At 33.1% G+C, this 27,952-nt stretch overlaps 4 protein-coding genes across 7 annotated transcripts; 1 reads left to right on the forward strand and 3 right to left on the reverse strand.

The window, feature by feature from the left end:
• Positions 1–2,760: 2,760 nt before the first annotated feature.
• LOC106717667 (methionine synthase reductase) lies at positions 2,761–5,341 on the reverse strand. The gene is made up of 5 exons (XM_014511578.2): positions 5,175–5,341; positions 4,487–4,633; positions 3,951–4,187; positions 3,093–3,791; positions 2,761–2,976 (listed from the first exon to the last, which is right to left on the reverse strand). The coding sequence occupies exons 1-5, from the start codon at positions 5,286–5,288 to the stop codon at positions 2,761–2,763; spliced, it is 1,413 nt and encodes a 470-aa protein (XP_014367064.2). The 5' UTR covers positions 5,289–5,341.
• Positions 5,342–5,765: 424 nt separating this feature from the next.
• Positions 5,766–7,760, reverse strand: LOC106717687. 2 transcript variants are annotated; one of them, XM_014511598.2, is made up of 9 exons: positions 7,693–7,760; positions 7,578–7,609; positions 7,466–7,486; positions 7,224–7,382; positions 6,937–7,117; positions 6,352–6,602; positions 6,075–6,233; positions 5,877–5,994; positions 5,766–5,803 (listed from the first exon to the last, which is right to left on the reverse strand). In XM_014511598.2, the coding sequence occupies exons 3-9, from the start codon at positions 7,478–7,480 to the stop codon at positions 5,778–5,780; spliced, it is 909 nt and encodes a 302-aa protein (XP_014367084.2). In that variant the 5' UTR covers positions 7,481–7,486; positions 7,578–7,609; positions 7,693–7,760; the 3' UTR covers positions 5,766–5,777. The 2 variants fall into 2 exon arrangements, with proteins under 2 accessions (XP_014367084.2, XP_045535964.1); XM_045680008.1 differs by lacking the exon at positions 6,075–6,233.
• A 478-nt stretch (positions 7,761–8,238) lies between these two features.
• LOC106717681 (lipoma-preferred partner homolog) lies at positions 8,239–11,128 on the forward strand. Its single transcript, XM_014511591.2, has 3 exons — positions 8,239–9,093; positions 9,819–10,054; positions 10,837–11,128. Exons 1-3 carry the CDS (start codon positions 8,314–8,316, stop codon positions 11,075–11,077), a joined length of 1,257 nt encoding a protein of 418 aa, XP_014367077.2. The 5' UTR covers positions 8,239–8,313; the 3' UTR covers positions 11,078–11,128.
• A 5,513-nt stretch (positions 11,129–16,641) lies between these two features.
• Positions 16,642–27,629, reverse strand: LOC106717665 (KAT8 regulatory NSL complex subunit 1). 3 transcript variants are annotated; one of them, XM_045680064.1, is made up of 11 exons: positions 27,555–27,629; positions 24,947–25,969; positions 23,167–23,293; positions 21,887–22,083; positions 20,913–21,061; positions 20,089–20,292; positions 19,306–19,390; positions 18,720–18,854; positions 18,021–18,099; positions 17,506–17,760; positions 16,642–16,960 (listed from the first exon to the last, which is right to left on the reverse strand). In XM_045680064.1, the coding sequence occupies exons 2-11, from the start codon at positions 25,768–25,770 to the stop codon at positions 16,691–16,693; spliced, it is 2,325 nt and encodes a 774-aa protein (XP_045536020.1). In that variant the 5' UTR covers positions 25,771–25,969; positions 27,555–27,629; the 3' UTR covers positions 16,642–16,690. The 3 variants fall into 3 exon arrangements, with proteins under 3 accessions (XP_045536020.1, XP_045536019.1, XP_045536021.1); XM_045680063.1 differs by lacking the exon at positions 27,555–27,629 and adding an exon at positions 26,106–26,401; XM_045680065.1 differs by lacking the exon at positions 27,555–27,629 and adding an exon at positions 26,106–26,401 and having other exon boundaries at positions 16,884–16,956.
• Between the last annotated feature and the right edge of the window lie 323 nt (positions 27,630–27,952).

Raw genomic sequence — 27,952 nt, forward strand, 5'->3', positions numbered from 1 at the left:
CCTCCGCTGTCGATTAAAGGTAGGCAACTCATCTCCAATTGCGAATGTCTACGAGCAACGGTCGCTTCGCTTTTGCGTTCATGTGGCCGCTTGCTCGTTTGCCACCTTGTGGTATAAAAAAATAAATAAAGATAGCGACAAATATTATTTTGTGGGAATAACCTTTGGATACATAAGTTAAGAATTAATGCGATTTTTTATTAATTTACCAAAAATATATGTGTACATATAATTTTATTTGTAGCTAGTCCGTTAAGTGATTTTATAAGTGGCATTTTTGTATACCGTTTTACCAAATATGTATTTTTGTATGTTGCATACAACTATTTTGATAATCAATTTCTTTTTCGATGTATTTACTAAACTTAAGATACACTGATTTCCTTACAAAATAAAGTGGAACAAATTTACGTATAATTTAACAAAGATTTAATTAAATTGACTTTTATATTTAAACATTAACACGTTCAGTGCCGATGACTCGCCTAGGGTGTTCAAAAACTTAATTCAATATATTATTTATGGCTTTCCCTTTATGGATTGGGCCACTATCGTGTGAATACTAAACGAGAAAAATCTGCGATTCCTCTGGTATTGCAGATGTCCATGGGCGTCGATGAACACCTTGGTGTTCCCGCTGCACTTTTGCCCCTTTCTCTTATAAAAAAAAATGTTTAGAAGAGACTGGCACTGGCTTTTGTAGAAGTTTTGTGAGCATACAGTGGTCCAAAGCTTTTAAACTTTTGTGTCACCTAAAGTTTAGAAAAATTTATGCGGATACGAAGAATTCACAAACATCGTGGCAAGGAACGTATTTAATGCCAAGACATATATATCAATTACCCATTTTTTTTAAAAACATGCATGCGCGTCACATTCCGTTTTTGGTTTGCCTTCACATCTCAAGTTGTTCTGTTTGGGTAAAACAAATCGGTTCTCTTTGAATCCTCATTTTATCTAGAATGTAATCTATACTAATAAAACCGTTTATCATTTCACTAGATCGTGACGGTTAACTTTTTTAGTCGCCTAAAAGATGAACTGATTAACACATTCCATGCCACTGCATGAGAACGTCGGTGGCTCAGGGACTAACCACTTGTAATTTGTAGGTCCTGGGCTTGAAACCCGCCATGTACCAATGTGATTTTCTATTTGCATGTGTACATTTATATCGTTTTTACAGTGAAGGAAAACATCGTGATGCAACCTGCTCATACATATCTGAGAATAAATTCAAAGATATTTGTTAAGTCAACCAACCCGCACTGGGCTAGACTGGTTACCTATGGCCTAGTCACCCCTAACTTAGGGTTGGTTCCGAGCCCCTCATTGGGGACGTTTAGTGAGCTGATGATGATACCACTGTGACTTTTACGACATCTTTTAAATTTCACTGGACTCACTAGATGAGTCGGCGGCAGTGAACGTGTTAAATGTGAAATGCTTTTTAAATAAATCTTTGTTCTGCATACTTTTACATTCTACACGCTACTGTTTATACACATTCCGGTATTGATTCAACTGACCAATTATTTATTTTTTATACTTCTTTACTATTGCGTAGAACTTTTAGGTTACTTCACTATTGCTACATTTAGCTTAAATAATTATTATTAAGACTGTACTCTGGCTAGTAAATGTGCCTCTAATATGCTTGTAAAAATACAATTGTCTTCATAAAACTATGTGGGAGTGTTTTTGGTTTGTTATTAAAACTTGGTAATAGTCGCGAATAATTTATGTAGGTCGAATGGCAACACAAGAATCCTTGTACACTTGTGGTGTGAGCAGGTTAACTGTCACGCGAGTGGCGCCACTATCGATATATCGATAGTTATCTAATTCCATAGTTGTTTCTTCAATTCCGACACGACACCTGTAGTTCCGATTTTCGCCGCTTTACAAATGATTTGGTCAGACTATTTGCAAGGATAACTGAAATATCGTACTGGAAAACCAAGTGTTAATTGACACTTCTCATGTGAAGAATAATTAGTGCTTTTAATTTTCCAGTTCGAGGTCGTATAATGATGTACACACAACGTTAAAAATACTAAAAATTGTTTAAAAAAAAGTTGTTTGATTTTAAATTTGTAAAAACCGTACGTATTTGAAGTTCGACTCATTGTCAGCGTAATTATACTTGGTAAAAATATAAGAAAGTATTGTAAATCTGTCCATTTCATATGTCTTCAAAGTTGTGGCATTTTAATTTAGAACATTCTGATGTCTCAAATTAACTCGTCCAGTACTTTTAGTACGACATACAATGGGCCCAGTATGTTTTGGTAAAATTTAGTATTAAAATAATGTATTACTCTGTATTTGTTTTATCTGTAGCCATGTTTAACTTTAAGGTTAGCGTTTTGAAAATGTATTTGACTGTTGGAAATTGACACGCGCGTTGCTCTATGCCAGGAGTGCCTGCTTTTATTACTTTTTATTACTCTTTGGTAATGTTAAGAAGTAGTTATAAAATCTTAAAGTAAAGAAATAATTTACGCAGTGTATAAACAGCACAACGAAGAATTGCGTTATATTGAAATTAAACCGCTCTATTTATAATTTTGTACACACCAATGACACTTTTTGAACATTTTATTACATTAGAGATTTGCCTATTAAATTATTTTTATAAAAGATTTTGTATTTTTTATCTGCAAATATGATTTTATACCTGTTTGGTTAAAGCTTAAATTTTTTTCTACGATAAATGGCCGTTAACATTAAGAAAAACACAATTAAACATATAAATATTTAATTCCATGAATCAATTAAATATGTCTTCTCTTTTTGCATATCACAAACAAACTTTTCAGCTTCCTCTTGCGTGAATCCAGAAAACTTGACTAAACATTTCACAAAAGATTCCTTTACCTGAGTTGCCATTTTATTCACGTCACCACAAACATATACCAACGCGCCATTTTTAAGTAACTTAGCTACTTCTTCTCCATTACTAAGTATTGCATCCTGGAAAAAGATTTGAGTTAATTTTAAACCTCACAAATTTCCAAGTTGTGCCACTGATTAAAAATAACGGCTATTTTATGTTTAAAAAAATCTAATGTACCTAAAATTATAATTACCTGTATATATTTATCTTCACAATCATTGAATCTAGAAAAAGCTGTTATCAGTTTAGTCAACACACCAGCATCCTTAAATCCTTGCAATTTATCTTTGTAAATATAATCTAAATTAGGATTTCTGCAGCCAAAAAACAACCATATAATATTAAGTAAGTCTCTTTCCTTTCCTTTCAATTGTTCTTCAAGAAAACCTATGTAAGGTGCAACTCCAGTACCTGGGCCAATAAGTAACATTGGCCTTGAAATATTATCTGGAAAACTAAATTGATTTATATTCTTCCTTAAATATATAGAAACTTTTTTGTCTGTCACCATTTCTTTTTTATCTGTGATTGTTATATTTCCCATCATATCTTCAAGACTTTCATTTATTAAACTTTCTAACCAGCCAGTTACAAGACCTTTTCTGTTATAACCTATATTCATTACGGAGAAACATATTTTTATTTCATTAGGATTCATTGAACTACTATTCACAATAGAATATGGTCTAGGCAGTAATCTAGGAAGGTGTTCTAAAATAACCTCTACAGGTGGTTTGCATGTTTTGAAAATTTCAAATAAATCTAATATGCATAATTTTTTATTTAATATATAATTTGTGTATGCTGAAGAACCTTCTTTACTGCAAAGGTACTCAATAACTTTCTTTTCTGTTTCATCTTTTGTATACCTCGATAAAGCAAGCAGGAACAGCTAGAAAAAAATAATTATACTGAGAGTTTTCACTAAAGAAAATCCTATAAAAAAATCTGTATTTTAAAAAAAATACAGGGATAATATCCAGTTTTTGTTGTGTGTTTTAACAGTGAAAAATCATCATCAACTGTGCAAATTATATCAAGAAAAACTTACTTTTTTCACAACACCTCTTAAATCAATACAATGTGTTAGAACATGTCTCAATGTAGACTTAATAGGGACATGAGCAGGTATTTTAGCCCCTTTCTGACCACTGTTAATAGTTATATTATAACAACAGTCCACAACATCAGATAATTCCAAATGATCTATAATACAACTGACTTCTCCATCACGGTTTGTTGGAATAACACCTACGGTATCACCAGGCCTGAAATTTAAATTACTACCCTGAAAATTTGTAGTACAATTAAGTTTATTACATTGAACTTCCTTTAGTAACCTTTTGCAGTTGAAGTGTTTAATGGACTTTGTAATGAATAATTGAAACATGATCTTTACATAATTGCACTAAAAAGATTTGAAATATGTAAATACTATGCAAGTTATGAATTTCTGTTTTTTATTTGTAAATAGAGTTTAATTTCGTTTCGGAAAAAACTAAAATAAATCTCAATAATACATTCTATACAATGTCAATACTAAAGGCATAGTATAGCTTCTTAACTTTTATACTCATATACACATACCATTACATTAAAGGTCACTTCATACACTGCCTTACAATCCTCATTGTCTGCTGTGAGACGTCTCCAGTTGTTGATACCAGCATTAATAATACAACTTGCAGCAAAAGGTAATGAAGGTTCTGTACTGTTGTATACTGTTTCTTTACTCTATAAAATATTCACATAAAAAATATAGTAAAAATTTTCTGTCTTAGGTTAATTAAAGTATATCGACGCTGGAAAGCATAAACGCTGTAACCCTTGAAATGGCGAATATGTTTTTAACACGTTAATAATTTCAACCATTATCAAACAATAATGATTTTATTATAGGTTAGCACAAACTACACAACATTGCTAAATACCGCATGCTTGTAGGCGTATCAGCTCACGAGTTATCATTTTTTGGCTCTCCTGTAAAGTTCATACTTTCGGGGTTAAAGCGTTTACGCTTTCCAGCGTCGATATTATAATATGTTACCCGAAGAGGTGTTCCTACAGATTAGTTTAGTTAAAAAAAAGCATTGTTTAGGAACAAAAAAAAAATCTTTTTTATATTAAGGAATTGTAAACATTTTTTTGATATTGCAAATAGAAGTAAGTTACTTTGTACATTTTTTTTTAATTCTGTGTTTATCTGTATGCAAATAAATGGCTTTATTATTATTATTATTATAACAAAAATTAGGTACAATATGGTAAAACTTACATCAGAATTTCCAAAATCAATTTTCAAATAGTTTTGTTTCATTGTTGGCAAATTAAATGTTTCTTGTCGCGAAGACTCAAGGAAAACATCTTGTAAATTGTGTAGCACAACCATTTTATAAAAATATTAACTTAATTTTTCTTTAAAATAAAACAACATTACATCAGCAAGACACACCGAGCATGGTTTATGACATTGACATTTGAAAACTATTGCCATAATGTGTTTGACACTATTGATATAATTTAGTGATGTGTGTTAAATAGCAATAGCTGAATATGGAAACGTTACTTAAATAAACAAGTAAAATTAAGAGAAGATTACCGTTTTTCGTCGATACATAAGTATGTTTATATGTCGGGTACACGTACAGTTATGATCAAATATTTTAAAACATTGATCGATTCTGAATTCCTCGATTTCTTCTTTTCTCATTCCTCCATATAGAAAAAGCCCATACTAGCGCATGTATTAAGTCGGAATAAAGGATAGAGTAGAAAGTAAAAAATACCAAATGAACAGAAATAAAAATTATGTAATTAATAATCATTTACACAAACTTCGTTTCAGTACATTAATTTGTAATAAATTTTCGATCCACATTTATACTTCCTCTTCGCCGGAAAACACTGAAATTTTTAGCAATATGTTACACGAAAATTTGAATTCCGCAAAGGTAACTTCATAAATACCAAATCATACCTTCAATCGGTACTCCCTGGTCTTCTGTAACACCTTCAAGACATTCTGGACAAACAGTGGTGTCACAAGGGTTGGGTGTTGAGGTCGGGAAAGCCGGGGTAAGTTCAATTGGTGGAGGCTGAAACACAATTTACAAATTAATTGTAATACAACAGGCATCGTAATGGAACGGTAGTGTATTATAAATTGAATTCTTACTTCCAAGCGATACAAGTAGGATAAACGACAGGGGTCCCAAGTGGTGCAGAGAGTGGCGTTATGCATCATGTCCTTGCGAGGCTCGTCACCGAAATATTCAAACGTTATAACGATGTTGCTATCAATGGCGCACATTCGTAAAAACTCTTCAACTGATACCTAGATATTAAAATTAATTAAAGCAAACGATCGTTTAATAATAATCATAAATCAATGTTTTCTATTAAATATAAAATCGATACAAATCATTTTACACCAGAAAATTACATATGAATACCTTAGTTTTGTTACCACAGTCTAAAGTGCCATTCTGGAAATAATTATTTTCTCTATCACCATTTCCGAGACAAAACATCCAACCTTCGTGAAAGGAATACTCAATAGGTGCTATTTCAGCTTCTATGCAAGGATCTACTGGTACAGGTATTGAAGGTTTTCCGAATGTGCATTTACGTTCGTGCATATTTGCTTGCAGCCGGTATGCGTCTAGGTCAGGCTCTGAACCCTCTGGGCACTTATAGAAATTACCTGACAACGAGTATTCTTGTTAATTACGCTGGTAGCATTTCTTTAAAATTCTACATTTACCCTCCAAGGCTCTTCAAAAACAAACAAATTATCCTCGGGCACTCACAATTACTTTTTAAAAGAAATGAAATAATAAGAAATATTTTCTTATTTAAAACTTTCGTAAGTTATTTGAACTTTTCTCCAGTCCCCGACACCCGGGCTTTTCCATATTTTTTCCGGGTAAAGAAGAACCTTCGATGGGTCTGAAAGTTGTCGCTATCTAAACCTAATTATACAAGTAGGTTTAGCTGTGATTTTAATAAGTGTAGTAAGACATATACTTGATAATTACTGTTCTGTATGATGTAAATAGTTTTCTTATGGGCACTGATAACAGTCCGCACAGTGAGACCGTTTCCGCCAGTTTTTATGTTTTCCATTAGTACTTCTTGTGCGGCTCTCTGTTCACGCGACCATTTAGCTGCTTCTTCAGCCAAGATTTGTCGGCTCACTTTACCTTCAGATTGTGTAGACTAAACAAGGGAAATATTTCATAACCAATGGTTAATTTTAGTAATTTAATTTTTCATAAAATAATCAACAAATAAAAAGACCAATGCTTTGGTAATTTAAACTTACTTGAGGTGGACTCTCCATAATAACATGGGGACGACCAAGAGTATGCTGCCAAATAAGTTGTGCCGCTACTTTATGCTTTGAACTATGATGAAGTGGTTGAATTTGTAGAATTGCATACCACGCCAATTCTCTATAAACGCTGTCCGGAAGATAACCTGTCTGGTGATAGACAATTAAATTACGAACATCAAAAACGTGCCACAGTTACTAAATTACGTTGTCTTTCACTATTTCAAGCTTACCGGCATAAAATCCATGTGCCACTGTAAACCAAACATTATAATACCATCATTAAAATCAAATAAAAATACGATACAATAATTTTTCTTTTAAAATAAATATACAAAGTTATACCTCTTCTTCCCCAGCTTCTGTTCTACCAAACTCTGCAAAATGTTATTTTCCATTTGAATTCAAAATAGTTACGGAAGTTTAACTTTTTACTGTATAAATATCGTGTAAACCTTACCTTCGTCTTCATTTTGGCAATATACGAGTATTAACTATGAAAAAATAATTATTTAGTAATTACAACATTAAACAACAATATATAAATCAATGTAGTAAAATACTCATACCTGAAAAATAATGAGTGCTATACATATTTCTTTTAAAAATAGTTGCATTTTAATACTTTCTACTATTCACTACTGCATTCGTTACCAATATAATAAAAGATTTCATCTACTTGTTAAAAATAATTGGATGAAAACTTTACTATCGCCCGATAAAGACTCGTTAAGGAAACGTAGTTAAAATTTTGAACGAATAATTTAACTAATTTTAACTAAAGACATTTATATTTATTGGAGTTAAGAAGAACATAACAAAATAGCTCATTTTCATATACATATATATCACATTTCGTATAATATTTGCTAAAATAAAGATGATCAAATCGATTTTTATATTTTCGTAGAAAATCGTACCTTGTCAACAGCAACACTGCACATCACATCACTATAGCAGTGCAGATTTGACATTCTATATAAAACAAGCTATCTTCTCGATCTTCTCGAAAAGGGTGTAATTCCGAAAATTACTCATTGATTCATTATATGACTTAAAAGTAATTAATTAAGTTTTTAAAATGAATACATTGGATAAACAATTAGCCGATTTACGAATATATGCTAATGAATTGGACGCAAAGCTTCAAGATGATATTAATTCGGCTAAAATAAAACCTTCTATTCCGCCCAAAAAAAGTAAAGCGCCGCAGCCTCAAATTCCACAAAGTTACACAGTAAAATCAGCGTGCGAGCCATCATATTCGTCAAGATTAGAATACGGAAGCCGGACAAGTTCTACGTATTCAAATTTAGTTCCCGTAAAGAGTTGCATTGTGAGAAATTCATCGCGACTTCGCAGTGGTGATGTACTTTTGTATAGTAATTTGTTGCCTCCGGGAGGTACGAACCATGTTTACTCTAACATTCCTATGCAGCGAGCTTCGGACAGTATCTACGGTGATCGCGATGCGAGATCTGAAATGTCGAGAATAAGTGATCTGGGTGCTCAGTCAAATTACAGCGAGTTGCGCCGACCGGGGTCGGCTTATCCGCCTTCTTCGGCGTCCGTTAATGCTCAAGACTTCTCTACTTACGGTGGTTCACAAACATCATCAACTTATGAGTCTTTATATGAGCCAATAAATCCGAGACCTTGTAGTCAATTATCAGGTACATCATTGTATGGAGGATATGTGGGCACTGCTGAGCCTACTCCGGAACCCGACGATGCACTTTACTGTGGAAACTGCTACCGTTGTGGGGAGAAAATCATGGGAGAAACTACTGGGTGTACCGCTATGGAGAGAATATATCACATCAAATGTTTCTGTTGTCAACAGTGTGGTATTAATTTACAGGTATGTGTTAGTTCTAATCTTAAGAACTTAGTGTTAGAACTTAGTGCTTAGGGAACAGTACTCTAAAATGTTAAATCCTTACTTATATGTTGTCAGTTTGACTGTCTGTCTGTTCCATGCCAAAACTACTCAACTTTTGAAATTTGGTACATAGATAGTTTAGAGACATGGCTACTTTTTAACACAAAAAAGGGTTGTAAAAGGCTGAAGGTGGGGGTGAAAATTTGTATGAAAGTAACATTTTTACAATTGGAAGTATGATACACATTTTTTAGGCTTTTAATTATATCAATTAAAAATGCTATGTGAACACAGTACAAGTTTCACAATGACAAAGTTGCGAACATAGCTAGTAACATCAAAAAAAATTAATGAAAATAATATTTCTCTCATTATTAAATTATATTTCTCTCTATTATTACTTTATAGTTAACTAGCTTTTACCCGCGACTCCGTCCGCGCGGAGTAAAAAATAAAAAAACGGGGTAAAAATCCTATGTCCGTTTCCTGGTTCTAAGCTACCTGCCCACCAATTTTCAGTCAAATCGATTCAGCCGTTCTTGAGTTATAAATGGTGTAACTAACACGACTTTCTTTTATATATGTAGATGGAATAAAAATAACTACCCACAATGCAAATTACATAATTAAATACAATATTTAAAAGGGACCATATTAGTTGCTATCAAAATGTTGTCTATCTATGTAAATTGATTTATTTTCAGGGCCGCCCATTCTATGCTGTGCAAGGTAAAGCACTCTGTGAGAGAGACTACCTAGATACATTGGAGAAATGTTGTGTGTGTGGTGACCCTATCTTGGACAGAATACTGCGAGCTACTGGAAAGCCATATCATCCTCGTTGTTTTACTTGTGTCGTCTGCCAGAAGAGTCTTGATGGTATACCATTCACTGTTGATGCGGTTAACAGAATTCACTGTATCGAAGATTTCCATAAAAGGTGAGTGTTTTTATTTCTAAAAACAGATAAAATGTTTACTACTATTTTTAAAGTCCGTAATACAGTGAAACCTGGTTAAGTGAGACATCAAGGGACCTGCAATGTCGTTTCACTTATAGAGGTATTCCACTTACCCAGTGTCTCAGATATACAGGTATAAATAAATATCTGTCTCATTTACAGAGGGTTCCATTAATAGAGGTGAGAATACAGGTTATTTCAGTTTGACATTTTTCAAATAAACATCTGTATGATAGTAAAGCGAAACTAAAAATGAAGGTAATTGAAGCTCAAAATTTGTACTTACGTACTTGGAATTACGTGTGGAATTTGTGGGTAGAATAAGAATGAGTAAACAAACAATGTTATCTCAGTTACAGAGGTTTATGCATATAAAATTTACTCGCTGTCTCAGTTATAGAGGTAACTATGATGATAAATCGAAAGAACAAATCCCAGATATAGAGGTTTACCTCGTCCCACTAACAGAGGTAATTCAGTGCCAAAGTGTTGGGACCTTAGCATGAGTTCCAGTTATGGAGGTTTCTCACTTATCCAGGTCCCACTTAACCAAGTTTCACTGTATTTATTGAAGTTATATACATGACATAATACCTATTTCTGTTTTCTTGGTTTAGGTTTTTTTTGAAAAATGATAAACATCTAATACTATTTTGCATCCATTATTATGACCTTAATAAAAAATTTCTAGCTTAGAAAACATTAAAAATAGCCTCAAAAGTTGTCCATAACCATGCTAATTTCTGATTTTTGTATTTCAGATACGCTCCCCGTTGTGCACGTTGTAGGGAACCTATAGTGCCAGAAGGAGGCGCAGAAGAGACAGTGCGTATTGTGGCGTTGGACAAGAGCTTTCACTTCGCGTGCTACGCGTGCGAGGACTGCGGCGCCTCGCTCTGCTCCAGGGAAGAGGGCAGAGGTTGCTATCCGCTGGATGGACATTTATACTGCAAGCAGTGTAATGCAAGACGCATTCAAGATCTATCAAGGAATATAAACTAAGTTGCCACCAAACTTCAGTGTTGCCATTACACTCCATCGCTTTAGTGGAAAATGTGAAACTGCTTAGTTGGTTATGGGTAAGTCAAGTATAATGACTATTCAGAAAATTTTGAAATGGAAACCATTTAATGTAGGAAATAGGATGTTTAAAGAGATAGGATGTGTGTCACAATAACAATGTCATGGATAGAATTTTAATATTACGCTTAAAAAAATCTCTTAATCGATTATTCAAGTGAGGTAATTTAAAAATTTAGATACAACAGCAAGTTTAGTATATTCTTAAAAGAAAAAGTTGTGCTTTAAACTATGGGATTATTCCAATATGTTCAATAGTCAACTGTCGTAATAAAATATCAATAGATACCTAACATGTACTCATTTTACATATGTATATACAGTTACATATTGAAATTAACTTAGAACATCCTGTGTACTGCCACATAATTGAAAGAAGTCAAATTTATATACTAAATAATTAGGACAACAATTACTGTACCGCGTAATTTGTAATTAATTGCAAAAATGGTCACCGCCACTCGGAAACATGTAAAATTTTTTGCTGTGTTACCAGTTTTTTCACAATGTAAGTGTAGATAATTTTAGAATAAGATTTTGTTTCTTGTTATTTAAAATCACATTCACGTACTTGTAGAAATATTCTCAATTTAATGCCTGGTTTACATCATGCCTGTCCAGTTGGACAGTAGCGCTGGCTTGGCATGGCGCACTGGCATCAGTGAGTGTTTACATTTTGCCAGTGATTTTAATAGCTACTGTCGTACTGTACTGGCATATTGCAAAAAAAGCGTAGTAGTTATTTTATGAGCACTATAATTGTAGCAAAATGATTTATGCATAGTAATAAATCTCGTTTGTGTAGACGTAACACGTAGTTGTGAATGTTAGTATTGTTCTTTAATAGTAAAAATTATTAACTAATCTTGGCTTGATTTCAACATTTAAATTTGCAAGTTGACAAACAACTTGTTTGTTTCTGGAATATGTTCACTAATTTGGAATTTAGTACTTTTTAAAAGATTTTTAGAATATTTTATGTCTTCAAACAGTGTTCGCCATAGATAATAAAACCAGAAATAATTAATGATGGAGTTAAATTAATATTCAAGGACATTATTAAGAATATTTAAACAGGTAGATGTTCCGCGATTTTCTATTAGTTTTATTTAATCCGCCTATTAACTATTGTTTTATGTTAATCTAATGACTATAGACTAGATAATTTTAATGATTTCTGATAACAGGAAATGATTACTGACTTACAATAATGAAATGATTTTCCGTATAGAAAATGTGTTTAATTTTTTTTAATATGAATTTAAGAAAGTGCTGTCTTAAAATGATAGGTATTTTATATTTGAATTTTAAATACTCGTTGAATAAAAAGGAAAAAAATTAACAACATTCCTGATGCATTTATTTTGCTTTACAATTAAGAATCTTTGTTTATAATCTCAATAGAACCTGACTTGCAGTATTAAAAGCATTTTATGTAATTATGTATTTTGTTTATTTATAAGGTCTATGTATTTGTAAATGGTGCCATTTTGTAGTGATTATTAGGTTGTGTATTATGTTTTTACAATTTTAGCTTATATTATTAATGTACTTAAATATTCAATTGTATTATTAAAATAAATATTATAATCTGAATTTTTATTAATTTAATAGTAGAAAAATATCTCAATTCAACCCAAATCACAGATCTACATAACATTTGTGACAATCAGCTGTTTAAATAAATAAAACAAACATAAAACTTATCAATTTTTTTAACTTTTATTATTTTCTGTGTACACTAACATCCGCGTCGTCACTAAACTACGCTTACAAATATCAAGAAGACTTTGGCTTCCCTTCAAAGTAAAAACAATAAAAACACCTCATTTCATTTAATTTACATATATGTTTTATTCTTTTACAAAACAAAGCGATTCTTCAAACGCTACACATGTTGACTATTTCAGGATACAAGGAAAATAATTCATCAAGGACTTGTATTTTTTTTTTACTATCAATATTCATACTGTCCAGTACACAGTAAGACAGTACTGGCATAATGTAAACACTGACTGGCGCCAGTGAGCATACAGTCCATGCAAGGTCAAACAGTTTTACTGGGATAATATTTAGTGCATCGTGATTCTATGGATTTTTGAATAACTTATTTGGTTATTCAAACATTTTAATAGAACGGGTAAATGTTTAATTTTATAGTTTGTAAAGAAATATCCTGCAGTTTCAAGTATCAATTTCAAATTGTTAATTGACGTTATAAATTTGTAATAATTTTTAAATTCCTCCCTGAATTAAATTAGTCAAATCAAGCACAAACAAAACATATCCCATAACTTGCACGCCTCAAGCAATCCGCAAGTATCACATTTCCTTTAAACTTAATAATTACTTATTTTACATTACCTAAAATACAACACACTGTATAATTTGCCATCTGAAAGTTCACATGTTACGAAGGAAATAACCATAGAATTCCACTGCTGTGATTTGTCCATCCCTTTCATTGTTTTTGAAAAAACAAAGAATATGTATTATAGTTGTTTTCAGATATCCTTGCGGCTCTAACTTCGCACGAATCTTTGTGCAAAACATATGCGAGGGGAGGGGACTGTGCAGTTCGCATCAGTTTAGGCTGCCAAGATATTTGAAAACAACTATACTACAAATATCACTGCAATCGAAGTTTACAGTACAGCCAATTGTGTGAAGGGGAACATAATGTATTCACATCAAATATGTTGAAAGCAAGTTTTCATTAACAAATGTAAAAATTTTTTTTTACTTCTCCAAAAAACTGATGGGAATTTTAAATATCATCGAGATGAAATTAAAAAAAAAATCCTAGTTAGATTACAGTTTTACAAAACAAAGTGGCAATCCATAGATCAATTATGAAAAAAAAAACGTCAAAGCCAAAGTCACAAAAGTAATAAAACATTCAAGATGTCCAATGCTAAGTAATTTGAATCATATTATTTTGAATACTTACAAGGTTTTAGGAAAATAACTCTTTCAGAGATTTCCAGGCAATTTCTGTACAGTCTATATTGTTTGCTATTCAGTGCCCAAATATAACAATATATTTACATAATCGCTTTGCGTTATTCAGGGGCTATAAAATCTACATCTTATATCTAAATGTCCAATTTACATTAATCCAGTGCATGAAAATAAGTGCTGTATTACAACTAACAGTAAATACTGGAATGCACAGGAGTCTAGTGTATTATTACATATTTCCAGTAGTAAACTAGTGTTGATTTCGATCACTGGACTGGAATAATATAAACTGGACATAACTTTATGTATAATACACACTTTATTGTTTATCGTCTTTAACTTATATTTACTACAATGAGATGTTTTAATAAGAAAATAAGCAAAAACCATCTTTGGATAAGCAGTTATACAGAAAAGCTAACAAATTTACAAAAAACAATAAAAATCCTTTGAATAATCCAAATAAAACTGAAGAGAAATAATGTTTTATATTTTGAAATTACCATTTAATAACAAAATATTGGAAATTTTATATTTTAAAACAGCTCGATCACTTCTTGTTGTAGTTTAAATCATTTTGAACCATTAAAGGAATGTAAAGGGAGGTCAATTTACACTGGTTTCTCAACATTATTACACAAGCATCAAAGAACAGGACATCTTATTATTTATATAATACAATTTATACAAGAAATCACTTCATTACAACTATTTTTAATCAATTTCTTAACAATAATAAAGCTTTAACAGTTCAAGCAATATCAATTGCTTAAAGATTATTGGAACGAAGTTCCTTATCGCGCGTTGTGAAAGGGGGCTAGACGGAAAAAATTCTTACGAAAAGTTGTCACAACACTTTTTGCTATAGTAAGTATGTTAACGACGAATGAGCGCCACTTCACCATGGCAACGACGTGACAATATATAACGAAAATTCACAGAAATAAAATGTACTTCTTGTGAAGACTTAAGTTTTTTATTCATAGAATAAACATTGGTTCCTTCACTAATTAATCGAAAGGAACTTCGTTCCATCCGGGACACCTCTAAAGTTTTTTTTAATTAGTACTTGTAACAAATTAATATTGAACGAATTTAATATCGTTCTCGTTTTTAAAAAAAAAAACGATGTTTTTATCTATCTGAAAAGAGAGTAATATTTTCCACGTCTATATTTTTATGCATGTAACAGCTTAGAATTTAAACTGAACCAATTTTGATGTTTTTTATTTCAAATTTTATTCTACCCCCAAATATCATAGGGATATAGTTAGTTAATAAAAAATATTTTTTTTTTATTACGAGTCATTTAGTAGTCCAAAGTTAAATTAGTGGCTTTATGTATGGTGATATAGAAAAAGTTACTAAATTATATCTATATGTAGGTTTTTAGGAAAATTGAGATAACTTTTTTTAAACTGAGGTTGTGATCTCAGAAACCCACGATAACAATTCATTTGAATATAACTCATTAAGGTATTTAATTCATTCAACTTTTTACCTCTAAATTATTGTTCTATCATATAAATGCATTATTTTTGTTACCATCGTCATTTTTTAATCTGTCAACTTTACTAACAAAGCTCCATATATTTAATGAATAAATCAACATCTAAAACAATTTTTGAATTTAAATAATTTGTACATTTGTATTAAGCCATTAAAATTTAGACATTCAAATACTTTTTAGTATTTTTTATTTAATAAAAGATATTCATTGAGATATTTTAAAATCTATATATATAGTCAGAAAGTCGTGTTAGTTACACCATTTATAACTCAAGAACGGCTGAATCGATTTGACTGAAAATTGGTGGGCAGGTAGCTTAGAACCAGGAAACGGACATAGGATAATTTTTGCCCTGTTTTCTATTTTTTATTCCGCGCGGACGGAGTCGCGGGTAAAAGCTAGTAGTGTATGTTTTTTAATTTGACGAAAAACCTATGAAAACCTTTGTCATAATTAAGTTATTCATAATTAAAAAATTCATATTGTTTTTACAAAGTATGTATGTATTATATTTTCTAAGTATATAATACATTTAACTTGGTATCAGTTGATATATGTCAATGTCTGTTGTAAGTTATACATAAGACAGAAATATATAACTAGATGTTAAACCGTCAAAGATAACTGAATTTACTATGAAATTTTCTTTTAATTTGCCCACAACCATTAATTTCTTCAATTTAACTAAGGTTTCATTGATTTATTTTAATATCTGAGAGTGGTATGTTGTCAAAATATTTAGGTCTTATTGAATTGTCTGGATTTTAAAGTCTTGAAGTAATTTTTCCAAATTCAGCTTGCATTTTGCAAATACAACTGATGGCACAGAGCTTTGAGACTTTGATCAAAGCTTAAATCTACTTAACCAGACTGAAATTGAACTAAGGGGATAGACAGAGATCACAGATTTCCATGTTAACAATTAAAAAAAAAAAAAAAATCATCTGCAATACCTTAGTTTCAATAGACTAAGGATATTTATGCATCAACAATATATATAGTTAAATTTAACCATCACTTTCACCAAAACACTGACACTTTAACCACTTTAGAAGTATTTATCTTCATCTGAAGCTACTTTTCCGTCTTTCCACTCGTTCAGAGCCGGGATTCCACTCGGCGTCATCAGGATCGTCTCCGTCGAAGATCAGCGGCGACATTGGGGAGAGGCTGCTGCCTTCCTCCATGTCAACATCTTCAAACCCCGAGTGTGAGGAGCTTCCCCAGTTGGGAGGTGGACTGGCAGGTCTGTATTCACGAGGCATTGTCGCCAGCATTTCTTGATACGTCGCCTCTGATAAAGGGAAACGTCGAGGCGAGTATGGTCTCACTGTCTGGAATAATAGGATTATTAATTATTTTTTATGTCCGGTTTTTGATGTGAAACATCTATAGGATCACTTGTAAACCGAATCGTTGGCGTGGCGACGCTTGCCGTGGCGACGGGTCGCCAAGCTATACTAAAGTATATACATATATATATTTTATATGTTTAGTTTAATAATATTGAATATTATTTATTATTATTACTATAACTATTATTTTTATTATTACTACTATTATTATTATTATTCTAAATTTTTATTAATTTTCTGATTTAATACATTTTTATTAATATTATTATCATTTATCATTATCATTGTAATTATTATTATTATATATTTAATTATAATATTTAATATTTTATGCACATTACTTGTACACACACGATGTTTCACATCTGCCAGGCGTCCCATGACGGCTCACAAGTTTTTTTTTTTTAGCGTATGTAATTTAATTTTTAGTAGGGATTTATGTATTTATATCTAATAAATATGCTAAAACTAAGAAACTAAAACAAGCATCGACATAAGCTTTATAAGACAACGCAAGTACTAGCCTCGTGTAGTCGTTGCGGCGGCGCTGGCTCAGGTTGTTGGGGCACTAACTGGGAAATACTCTGTGACTGGGGTATAGACTGAGACTGGGATATTGTCTGTGACTGGGACATTGTCTGAGACTGGGGAAGAGACTGAGCCTGTGGATCCTCGTGGTTGGAGCGGCGTGATCGCTGCTTGCGCATATAACGACTGCGCTCGCTCACTTCTGCGCGCGAGTGCCGCGCCACCATTGCAGCTTCCGATATGTCTTCTTCCTGAAAATTGTTTTTAGTATATATCGTTCTATCTAATATATAAAAGAAAGTCGTGTTAGTTACACTATTTATAACTCAAGAACGGCTGAATCGATTTGACTTAAAATTGGTGGGCAGGTAGCTTAGAACCAGGAAACGGACATAGGACAATTTTTACCCCGTTTTCTATTTTTTATTCCGCGCGGTCGAATTCACGGGTAAAAGCTAGTTATCTATAAATTATTAAGGAATATGTAAATAAAATTATCAAGAAGAAATACCTCACTATCTACAGACTTCCGACTGGATTTGCTGATCCCATTATTTAGCGGGACCTCGGGTAATTCCAGAACTCTCCATCTATTGACATATTCATATAAATTTTAAGACAAATACACATGACAATAGTATGTAAAGGTGTAAATTATGTAAAAGCCCTTTTTGCAAATGACAAATCTTATAAAAATTTAACACATAATGTGATGATTTTGTGGAAAATTTATATAAATATAAAGTGGGAAAATATCATTGTTTGTTTGTTTATATTATTGTTTAGATCAGGGATTCCCAAAACATTTTGGACAAGTGACCTCTATTCCAAAATGAACCGTTACCTCAGAACCCCACATGGCCAAATTACCTACTTTTAAGATCAATTATTATTTTTCATTCTGACTTAGGTCAATAGAAGAAGAAGACAGAGTGAGAATTAGCAATGCATTAATTTCGATATTGACCCCTTTAGGAATCCCTGGTTTAGATGGATGGATGGATGTTTGAAGGTATCTCCGAAACGGTTCAACGGATCTTTATGAAATTTGGCACAGAACATAGTCTGGAAGAACATGTACCCTACTAATTAAGTTTTTTTTTTAATACTCACGGACGGTCTGGCGGGCGACTTCTAGTCTTTTATTAACAAAATGTATCATAAAATATGTGTAGTACAACTGTTTACGAAGTTATTTAGACATATTTACTTGGGTGTGATGATCTCCTTGTATGTAAGTATCTCCGGGCGTGTGTTGGCAGCTATACTCTGTGGTATGACGATGTTGTCTATGTCGTATGAAGGTCTGCGCACACGCAACTCTGTGCTGGAGCGACCGCGACATCTGTATTAAAACATTCAAAGTATATAGAAAATGCCAGACATTAAGGATGTAGGTATTTTTAGCAGACTTCAAAAAAAAGGGGATCAATTCAACTTTTTTTTTTATGTTACCGCAAAGCTCCGCTCCTGGTGGTTCGATTTTGATAAAAAATATTTCAATCGAAAGGTAATGCTTGCAGATAGGTCCCATTTTTTTTGCTTATTTTTTAAAAATAATTAGAAGATTTTGAGTTTAGCTTCAAAATTTGTTGCGAAAATTAGACACATTTTTGCTTTCAGCGCTTACGTAGGCTAAACTATATTATCTACATAAAAAAGATAATGAAGAATTGTAGCTCTTTAAATGTGCTAAATAAAAGTCGGAGATAGCATATATCTATCTTTTATAGTTATCTCACAATAGCCATTTTTTTTTAGAAACATCAATTATCTTAATAAATATCTCCCCTCACCTTTCTTTCCCCGAAGTTGAATTCTCTTCCTCTCTTTCCCTTTCTTTAATTTTTCTTGATAACGGAGGTCTTCCTCGCTTCAATCCTGAAAATAGTATTTATAAACATAAATAATTTTGTTTTAATTTCTTAATGTAAAAATACAAATTAATTGATCACAATCTGATATGAAGTCAGTAACACAATGTCTAATGTCACTTTTCTTATTTTAACACCAAACAAACTGGTCATATGCGAAGTGCGACTAAAATAAAGTAGGGTAGTTAACTAGTTTTAGCTCCCATAACCTTGGAATACATTTGCGTGTCCGTCTGCGAAAATGTTAAATCTGGCATCCTTCTAAACGAATGCGTGGCTTTTACAATAAAAGTAGATATCAGGAAACATATAAAAGCGTTCAAGATGTGGGCATATAGATGCATGTTGGACATAAGTTGAACTAAAAGAGTGAAAAACAAGGAGGTTCTGTGACGAGTCCACCAAAAAAGACTTTTGCAGACTGTCAAGATGAGAAAAGTATCCTATCTCGGACAAATGCTCAGACAAGACAGATATGATCTCCAACTCATCCAGATGGGAAAACTTCCCGGCAAAAGGAGTATTGGCCATCGGAAGAAATCGTGGTTGCGCAACATCAGAGAGTGGTCTACAACTGTTTCGCTTCGCAAGGGATAAATAGAAATATGGAGAACCGACCGCCAACCTTCGCTGAGAGACACCTCAAGAAGAAGTTAACTAGAACTCAAGTTGCAACATACAAACTAGAATATAATGAACACTTACTTGTTGGATGTTTCTTGACAATGGTGAGGGTGTTGCTGTGTGTGGTGGTGGTGGTGGCAGGTGGTGTAGTGATGGTGGTTGCTGTATTGTTGTGGTGGGTGCGAGGTGGGCCAGCGTGGTGCGCACCTCGGTACGCCTTGTTACATCGAGACCGGAACCATGCTCGCGATGTTAACGCACTCATATGTATAGCAGGAGAGATATCTGAATTCGTAAACAAACATATTAACATATATTTAGATTTCTTATATAATCTTACTAATATTATAAATGTGAATGTTTAGATGTATGGATGTTTGCTTGAAGGTATCTCTGGAACGGCTCAACAAATCTTGATGAAATTTGGTACAGTTTTAGAACATAGTCTGGAAGAACACATAGGGTACTTTTTAAGTTTTTTTTAAGTCAGACAATGTCGCGGGCGACAGCTAGAATAATGCCAGGATAATGGGATGCTCTATTATGTACATTACAAAAAGTAACCTTAGACACTTTTCATGAATGTTTTAAAACATCTATTTACACCACTTTTAATGCAAGTATAACTAATAGTAGTATTTATATTCATAAATTTATTAATTTGGACATTAGATTTGGTATTCTTTAATTTAGACACTGACGGACAAATTATTTACCTGTTACAATATATTTACGATAAAATGGAAGGAGATAAGAACGCGACTCATAGTGGGATTTTCAAACAAAATTTCTGTATAAATACAAGACAAGACAGAGATAAAGTGTTTTAAGCGGATATCCCAAAAGCCACAGTTAAACTGTAAAAATAGTATAATTTTTACAAGAAGATATCAATTGATGCTGACCTCTAACATCGCTGAGCACGGGATGATATCCGGGGTCGACGAGGGCAACGCGTTGTGCTGGAGGCAGCGCGGCCCAGCAACGCGGCTGAGTAGCCTCCGCACGCCCCGTACACACCGCACAGCTCTCCATCGGGTACCGGCAGCTGCATCTGGAAAATACCATCAAGACATACATACAAAAGGCTACAGTGTTATGATTTTTGAGAAGATGTATCCAGTTTAGTATTTACAATAATTAATTCACTTAAAAGAAGGTAGGACAGTGGCGTCCATGTTGCTTTTGGAATAATACCATGTTAGGAACGGAAGTAATGTGGGGGTAGTCTCACAAAAGGCTTTATAAGGAAGCATGCGCTGCTGCTCGGGGCAGTCTCTTTCCATCCATCATCGTGGAACGTCTGACATTTAGTTTATTTACAAGCTGTCTGAATTTATATTATTGCAAGGACTACTTAGAAGTAGAGTTCAAGTCGTTATTCCGCCGTTAGATTATATTTTTTAAAATACTTTTGGAATCTCATTACAAGAGGGATTGAGAACCTGAGTGTGAAATACTTTTTCCTATTTCAACCGACTGCAGAACAAACGCATTTATAATATCCTTGAAAATTCCTTATCCAGTGACATGTGTTGCCAATTTTTCCAAAGGAGTCTTAGTTGTCAGGCCATTTACTATGCAACACATGATACCTTCAAACCTGTTATTTTTACCCACAATATCCTTGCCCTTAAGCTATTACTATTAGCATTCAAGTCATTATTATAACAAGCTATCACCCGTAACCCAGGGGGATAGGTAGAGATTATGGATTTCCAATTGGCATGGTACTGGCACTGACACTCTCGCCTTATCAACATTTGCATATTCAATTTTACCTATTATTACTCATATTAAGCAATGTTAGGAGCGACTAGATCAGTCAACCAATCTGACATCTAACATTATTAATCTAAATATTTTGTAACATGCTTACTTTACATCCGAAGGTTTAGCTGCTTTAGGAGTAGCAATATGCAGGTTGTGCATCTGCAACAACTTTCTCTTCTTGAAGGTGTCCCTCCTCAGAGGACGTACTCGGGCACAGGTTGCTGCGCCGTCATCTCCCGGCAACGACCCCTCATATCCTACAGGTTCACCTTCTAACTGCACGGATCCTTTTGCTTCACGGACCTGGAATAATATTATAAATTATAAGGTTTCTAAAAACACTACTGATATGCCTCTCACGTTTGATGAACCGAATTATCTCAATTCCTAGAAAGCAGGATAGATAAAAAAATTATACATATTTATTTATCATTTTTTTAGCCATCCATTTTCATGCCACAGCCATACTCAATCTTTCTACCATTCTGTAGGAATGCAATGTAAAAAATATACAAATCTTGTCTATATCTTAAGGGATAGTACAAAATGTAAAGCAATATTTTAACCTATCTTCTTTTGGCAATTCTAAATAATAAAAACAGACTTGAAATTGATATAATCATAGAAAAAGCACTTGGTAACAATATATAGTACTTAACAATAAATCATCATCATCATCATCAGCTCACTATACGTCCCCACCGAGGGGCTCGGAGCCTACCCCAATTTTAGGGGTGACTAGGCCATAGTCAACCACGCTGGCCAAGTGCAGGTTGGTTGACTTAACACATATCATTGAATTTCTTCTCAGATATGTGCAGCATCACGATGTTGTCCTTCACCGTAAGAACGTCGGATAAATGTACATATGTAAATCGAAAATCGAAAAATACATTGGTACATGGCGGGATTCGAACCCAGGACCTGCAGATTGCAAGTCAAGTGCTTAACCCCTGAGCCGCCGACGCTCTTAAATGTGTCAACCTAATTGTGTTTCATGTTGCAACATGTCTACCAGAATAACATTTATATATTTAAACAGCTAAAACTAAAGTCAAGGTCATAGTACGAACATTGGACTTACATTTTTTTTGCTATCTAACTTCTAATGGATTTCTATGTTTTACAATCATTGACATATGTTTTCAGTGATAACAATAATACGAAAATTAACAAAAATATAAACCAATTTTACTCTAGATAATGAATGAACATGATTGCAATATGGATTTTCAGTTAATTTTTCAATATAGAGTAGATTATTTATTTGAACAAACAAATAATAGCACAATACAATAAAAATACAGAAATACACACAGACAGACAGCTTTTACAAATAAATTTAAAGTACTACGGTACACTTGTAAACAAACAGCACAGACATACCTGCTTGTGCAGTTCATTGTGCTGCCGTATCTTGTACTCCAACTCCTGGACCTGTGCCTGCAGCCAGCACCAGCGCGCTGCAATTGAAGCTCTCGCCTTCTGCCATGACCATAATGCACGTTTCTCACTGGAATCAACAATAAGTTTACTTTATGAGATAATGTGACAATTTTCATACAAAAGAAAACAAGTAAATTAAAATGAACTGTTACCTCAGACCTCCATGGCCAAATTACCTACTTATAAGTTCAATTATTATTATTATTATTTATTCTGACTTAGGTCAATAGAAGAGGACAGATTGAGAATTAGCAATGATTTAAGTTCAATATTGACCCCTGGCCTGACCTGGGGGTCAATATCAACCCCTTTGGGAATCCTGCTCTAGAGTCTATACTATATTTATTTAGCTATGATAAAGCCAAAAAGTCAGATCTAATTTCCTTATAAATATAAAATAAAATTAGACACAAGCTTTGACTTCAGCCATTTAAAAGTAAGTAATCCTTGACCTAATAAAAAACAAAATATGCTAGTGTCCCATTTTGTAACTACACTTATGTCTTGATACCTTCTGACTGACCGTTTGCTAGTTTTTATTCCTGATCTATAACATAGATTTATATTTTTAAACTTATCCTATTGTATGATGCAATACATTAGACAAATCTGACCTATTAGAAATTGTTGTGCAATAACATGAATATTTATTTATTTATTTATTCTTTAGCACTTTTATAAGTACACGGAAGAATTAATGCCTAAAGGCATTCTCTACCAGTCATCCGGTATATGAGAGGAAAGTATAATTATGTGCAAACATTCTAATATTAATCTATATATATAAAAGAAAGTCGTGTTAGTTACACTATTTATAACTCAAGAACGGCTGAATCAATTTGACTGAAAATTGGTGGGCAGGTAGCTTAGAACCAGGAAACGGACATAGGATAATTTTTATCCCTTTTCTGTTTTTTATTCCGCGCGGACGGAGTCGCGGGTAAAAGCCAGTACACCATAAATTGTATGTTTCGTTAAAATTTAATTTCTAAAATATCATCCAATTGACCTACTTTGATAACATTTATTATTTTTCATTTATTGGTTTCAGTTTCAATACTGTGATTAGAGCAAAAGTAGGTATGCAATGATTATTAATGAACCAAAACCTTATTAAATTCATAAACGTTTTGCTTAAATTTATAAATGTATAGGCACTTTTATAAATTTGTATCTAATTTATACTGTATTCTACACATCAAAATTGAGGTATTCTCTTTAAAGTATTCTTTAGAGGTTACCCATATTGAAGAATATTAAAAGACATTATATTATAGCCATGCTCTTTCTCAATACAACCTCTACTATATATATTTACAACTTTTTTACAGAACAACAATAAAAAACTTTTTTTAGAGGGCACAGGATTTAACATTTCCTTTTATTAACAATTCCATTGTTATTATGGACATAAATAAATGGCAAATTCTCTTTCCTCTTTTAATAAACTAAACCTAAAACACCCACTTTAAGTTATTCAAAATAACACTCTTCAGGAAATGTTTTGTTTACATACACTAAAGACCTCAATTAGTATAAGTTTTGGCTAAATTAGTATATTTTGCTAAATATTCATGAAATAGGGTAAAGATTATTTTAATAGTAAATAATTTTTTTAAATGAATATTAACAACATAATATTTAACAATAAACTAATATATGTAAAGATGAGAACCTTGCTTAACAGTATTTATTCATCAAAAATAATGAATATACTCACATTGCCATTTTTTCCTGATGGGGATTGTTATAACTGACAGCTTCATCATTGCTCTCCGCTCCTGAGGATGATGCTGTGGCATCAGAGTCCAATTGAACTTTAACCATGGACAAGTGTGAACGCAACGCTCCTGCTGTGTCCTCCAAGCCTGCTAATGTTCCTGATGATATCCCAATTGATGCTGATCTTGATGCATCCCCTCTAGATGTACTGGCGTGATAATATTTAGGTCCAACAACCGTTCTAGATGCAGCACTCGCTTGTAATGTAGCACTGGTCTCAATTTTCTTCAAGAAAGCTTTTAAACCCATTGGCCTTCCTCCACCATCTTTCCTAGCACCTCGAGTGGATTTTTCAAATGTCTGAGCCACCTCCTCTGATATTCTTTTGCCTATAGCTCTAGCCTGGAGTATTCGTAATCGCCGCTGTAAAAAAGCGCAACGTCTTTCTAACCTCACTTGAAGGAGCTTAATTTTGTCCTCAGTGGCATCACCTTCAGAATCAACATTTTCAGTCAAATCAAAGCCAGATAAAGGAAAAATGGCATCAGTTTCACCCGTAGATAATGCATCACCGCCAGATTCTAAAGTCTTGATAGCTTGGAGAAGGTCAGCCTGAGCGATATCACTGCTGCCCAAGTCGACCAAAATTTGTTCCATTTCTTGCGAGTCCTTAGCGAGGCTAGGCTGGTTTTGGAGGCCCATTTCTTCCTCCATGTGTGTTGCGAGGTTGTCGACGGACGCGAGCGCCCGTCTAGGAGGTTTCTCGAAGTTTTCGATCGCTTCGAAGGGATCTTGAGAAGCGACGGAGAGCGCCGGGGCCATGACCCGGGCGCCGCCCGTCGCTGACGCCGCTAGGCGCGTCAGGGCGGGCTCTCTAAATTAACCATTTTCCCCTTATGTAACAACACCCAACACTACTTCACAACACTGTAACCACTACAACACAATTCGCGGCAACCATTATCAGTCTCCCTCCGCTTCCATATACCAAATACTCGACGCGGAGCCGCTCGCCGCGCACCTGAAAACAACGATTAACACCGATTACAAGCCGGTCTTTGTGTATTAAAACAGCGTGCACCCATTCAACATCAATATCGCACGGTAAACAATAAAAATTCATCACAGATATCCACATTATTCAAAATTTTACCCACGTGATAACGAAAAGAATATGCTAGCGATCGCAGTTGCTTGTTTCTGTATGATATGAAACAGGAAATGATACACTTCTAAAACACTTTTACGGGAAGCCAATGATGCGTCGCGTTAAATAAATTGAACTGTATTGACATGTATAAATTTATGTTCACTTCACTACTAAAAGAAAACAATATTTTGGTTATATATGACGGATTATAGTTCAAAACTCTATTAATATAACCAATTGATACTAGCGAACAAACGTATTCTGCATCAAACACTAGATGCTGAGAAAAGTTGTGTAAAAGAGATGGCGAACATGACATGAATTGGTACTTGCGCGGTAAAGTCAAATGTGTAATGATAAAGTACTTATAATTAAAGCAGGTAGATGCTTACATTGGAAATATAAAGACAAAACTTTCATGAATTAAAAAATAACTACGAATGAAGCTTTTATATTTACTGCGTAATTTCAGAAAGCAAGTCATTCAAATGATAGCATTTACTTTGCCGCCACGCTTATGTTCAACAATGGAAACCATTTTGATGAAATTATGACGAAATTCATAACAGTATTTTATAACTGCTATCTTTTTTGTTAAAAAAATAAGAGTAATAAAAATTAATGAATGTCCCTCGAAATAGCGCAGTTTTTTATTTACATAGTTGTTTTGTTTTTAAAAATCACTCAAGTTCCTATTTCCGGTTTCTTTAAAGATACAGATTATATAAGAATGTAATTGAATAATATGATAATGAACCTTTTTATCTTTAAAAGAAACATTTCTCAAGTTTGATGTTTTTGTTTTGTTATACCTCACTTGAGTAAAAAAAAAATGTAACTTAACAAACAACTGTTATTGTATTAAGGTATTAATGAACTTAAAATTGTGTACTTCGTAAACGCGTAGACTGCGTCACATTATACGTCATTTTTAAAGATGTTAAAAAAAACCTTTTATGAAAAAAAAAAAATAGGAAATGGAAAAAATAAGAATACTTATGATGTAAAAATTTAACAACCTTTTTATAAATATATTTTAAACATAACTTAAAATATGTGTTACTATGCTTGTCATAGACTTATTTTGGTCATTCATAGATTTCGCAATTGTCTTTATTGCGATTCTCTTGACTCTACCGTTGTAGAGGTTTTTTTCCTTAATAAACTATTTTTATATATCGGGGATACTTTGAATAAATGCATTACATAGCTCTGCACATCAAGACACATTGCAGAGTACATTTTTTTTTTATTTACTGGAGATTCCTTCTACTGTGTTACAAAATGATATCATGATTGTATAAATAACTTAAGGATCATTATGTTGATGAACATTGTATTATTTCAACTCAATTTAGGATGAAGAGCAACGGTTCAAAAGAATGTATCTGACATTTTGGCATTGTTTAGAATAAAATCTATAAACATGTATAAAAAATGCTGAATTTGTTCTCACCTGTGTTTTAAACAATGTTGTATCTTCGGTTTCATCATATTTCGGAATTTCATTGCAGCTAAATCCTAAAATTGACAAAAAATTTATCTTAATTTTATGCATATATAAATCAAGTATTAATAATAACTGACAATATGTATTAAAATGTATTTAACTAAACATCAAGAGATTCTATTGTTGGTATGTGTCTATAAAATAAATAACTGCAGACTACAGTAGGAATACAAAAATAATTGCACCAATACAAAACTTCCAATGATGATGGGGACCGATGATGACTGTCTGACTGATGGAGACTGGGAACTTTTTATTATATTACTAGCTGTCGTCCGCGACTAGGTCGTACGGGATTTAAAAAGTAGCCTTTGTGTTCTTCCAGAGAATGTTTTATATCTGTG

Source organism: Papilio machaon, chromosome 11, assembly GCF_912999745.1.
Source record: "Papilio machaon chromosome 11, ilPapMach1.1, whole genome shotgun sequence".
NCBI lineage: Eukaryota > Metazoa > Arthropoda > Insecta > Lepidoptera > Papilionidae > Papilio > Papilio machaon.

Bases quoted from the DNA above. Each gene is read 5' to 3' on its own strand.
- LOC106717667 (XM_014511578.2), bottom strand. From the start codon at position 5,288: ATGGTTGTGCTACACAATTTACAAGATGTTTTCCTTGAGTCTTCGCGA. The intron at 4,188-4,486 runs GTATGTGTATAT...ACAAATTTTCAG, and splicing joins AAGTGACCTTTAATGTAATG to GGTAGTAATTTAAATTTCAG. The intron at 2,977-3,092 runs GTAATTATAATT...ATCTTTTTCCAG, and splicing joins GTGAAGATAAATATATACAG to GATGCAATACTTAGTAATGG.
- LOC106717665 (XM_045680064.1), bottom strand. From the start codon at position 25,770: ATGGCCCCGGCGCTCTCCGTCGCTTCTCAAGATCCCTTCGAAGCGATC. The intron at 22,084-23,166 runs GTATGTCTGTGC...ATATTATTCCAG, and splicing joins ACAATGAACTGCACAAGCAG to GTCCGTGAAGCAAAAGGATC. The intron at 17,761-18,020 runs GTATTTCTTCTT...AACAATTTTCAG, and splicing joins GGAAGTCTGTAGATAGTGAG to GAAGAAGACATATCGGAAGC.
- LOC106717681 (XM_014511591.2), top strand. From the start codon at position 8,314: ATGAATACATTGGATAAACAATTAGCCGATTTACGAATATATGCTAAT. The intron at 9,094-9,818 runs GTATGTGTTAGT...ATTTATTTTCAG, and splicing joins AGTGTGGTATTAATTTACAG to GGCCGCCCATTCTATGCTGT. The intron at 10,055-10,836 runs GTGAGTGTTTTT...TTTGTATTTCAG, and splicing joins ATCGAAGATTTCCATAAAAG to ATACGCTCCCCGTTGTGCAC.
- LOC106717687 (XM_014511598.2), bottom strand. The intron at 7,118-7,223 runs GTAAGTTTAAAT...TCCCTTGTTTAG, and splicing joins TTATGGAGAGTCCACCTCAA to TCTACACAATCTGAAGGTAA. The intron at 6,234-6,351 runs GTATTCATATGT...TTTAATATCTAG, and splicing joins ACTGTGGTAACAAAACTAAG to GTATCAGTTGAAGAGTTTTT.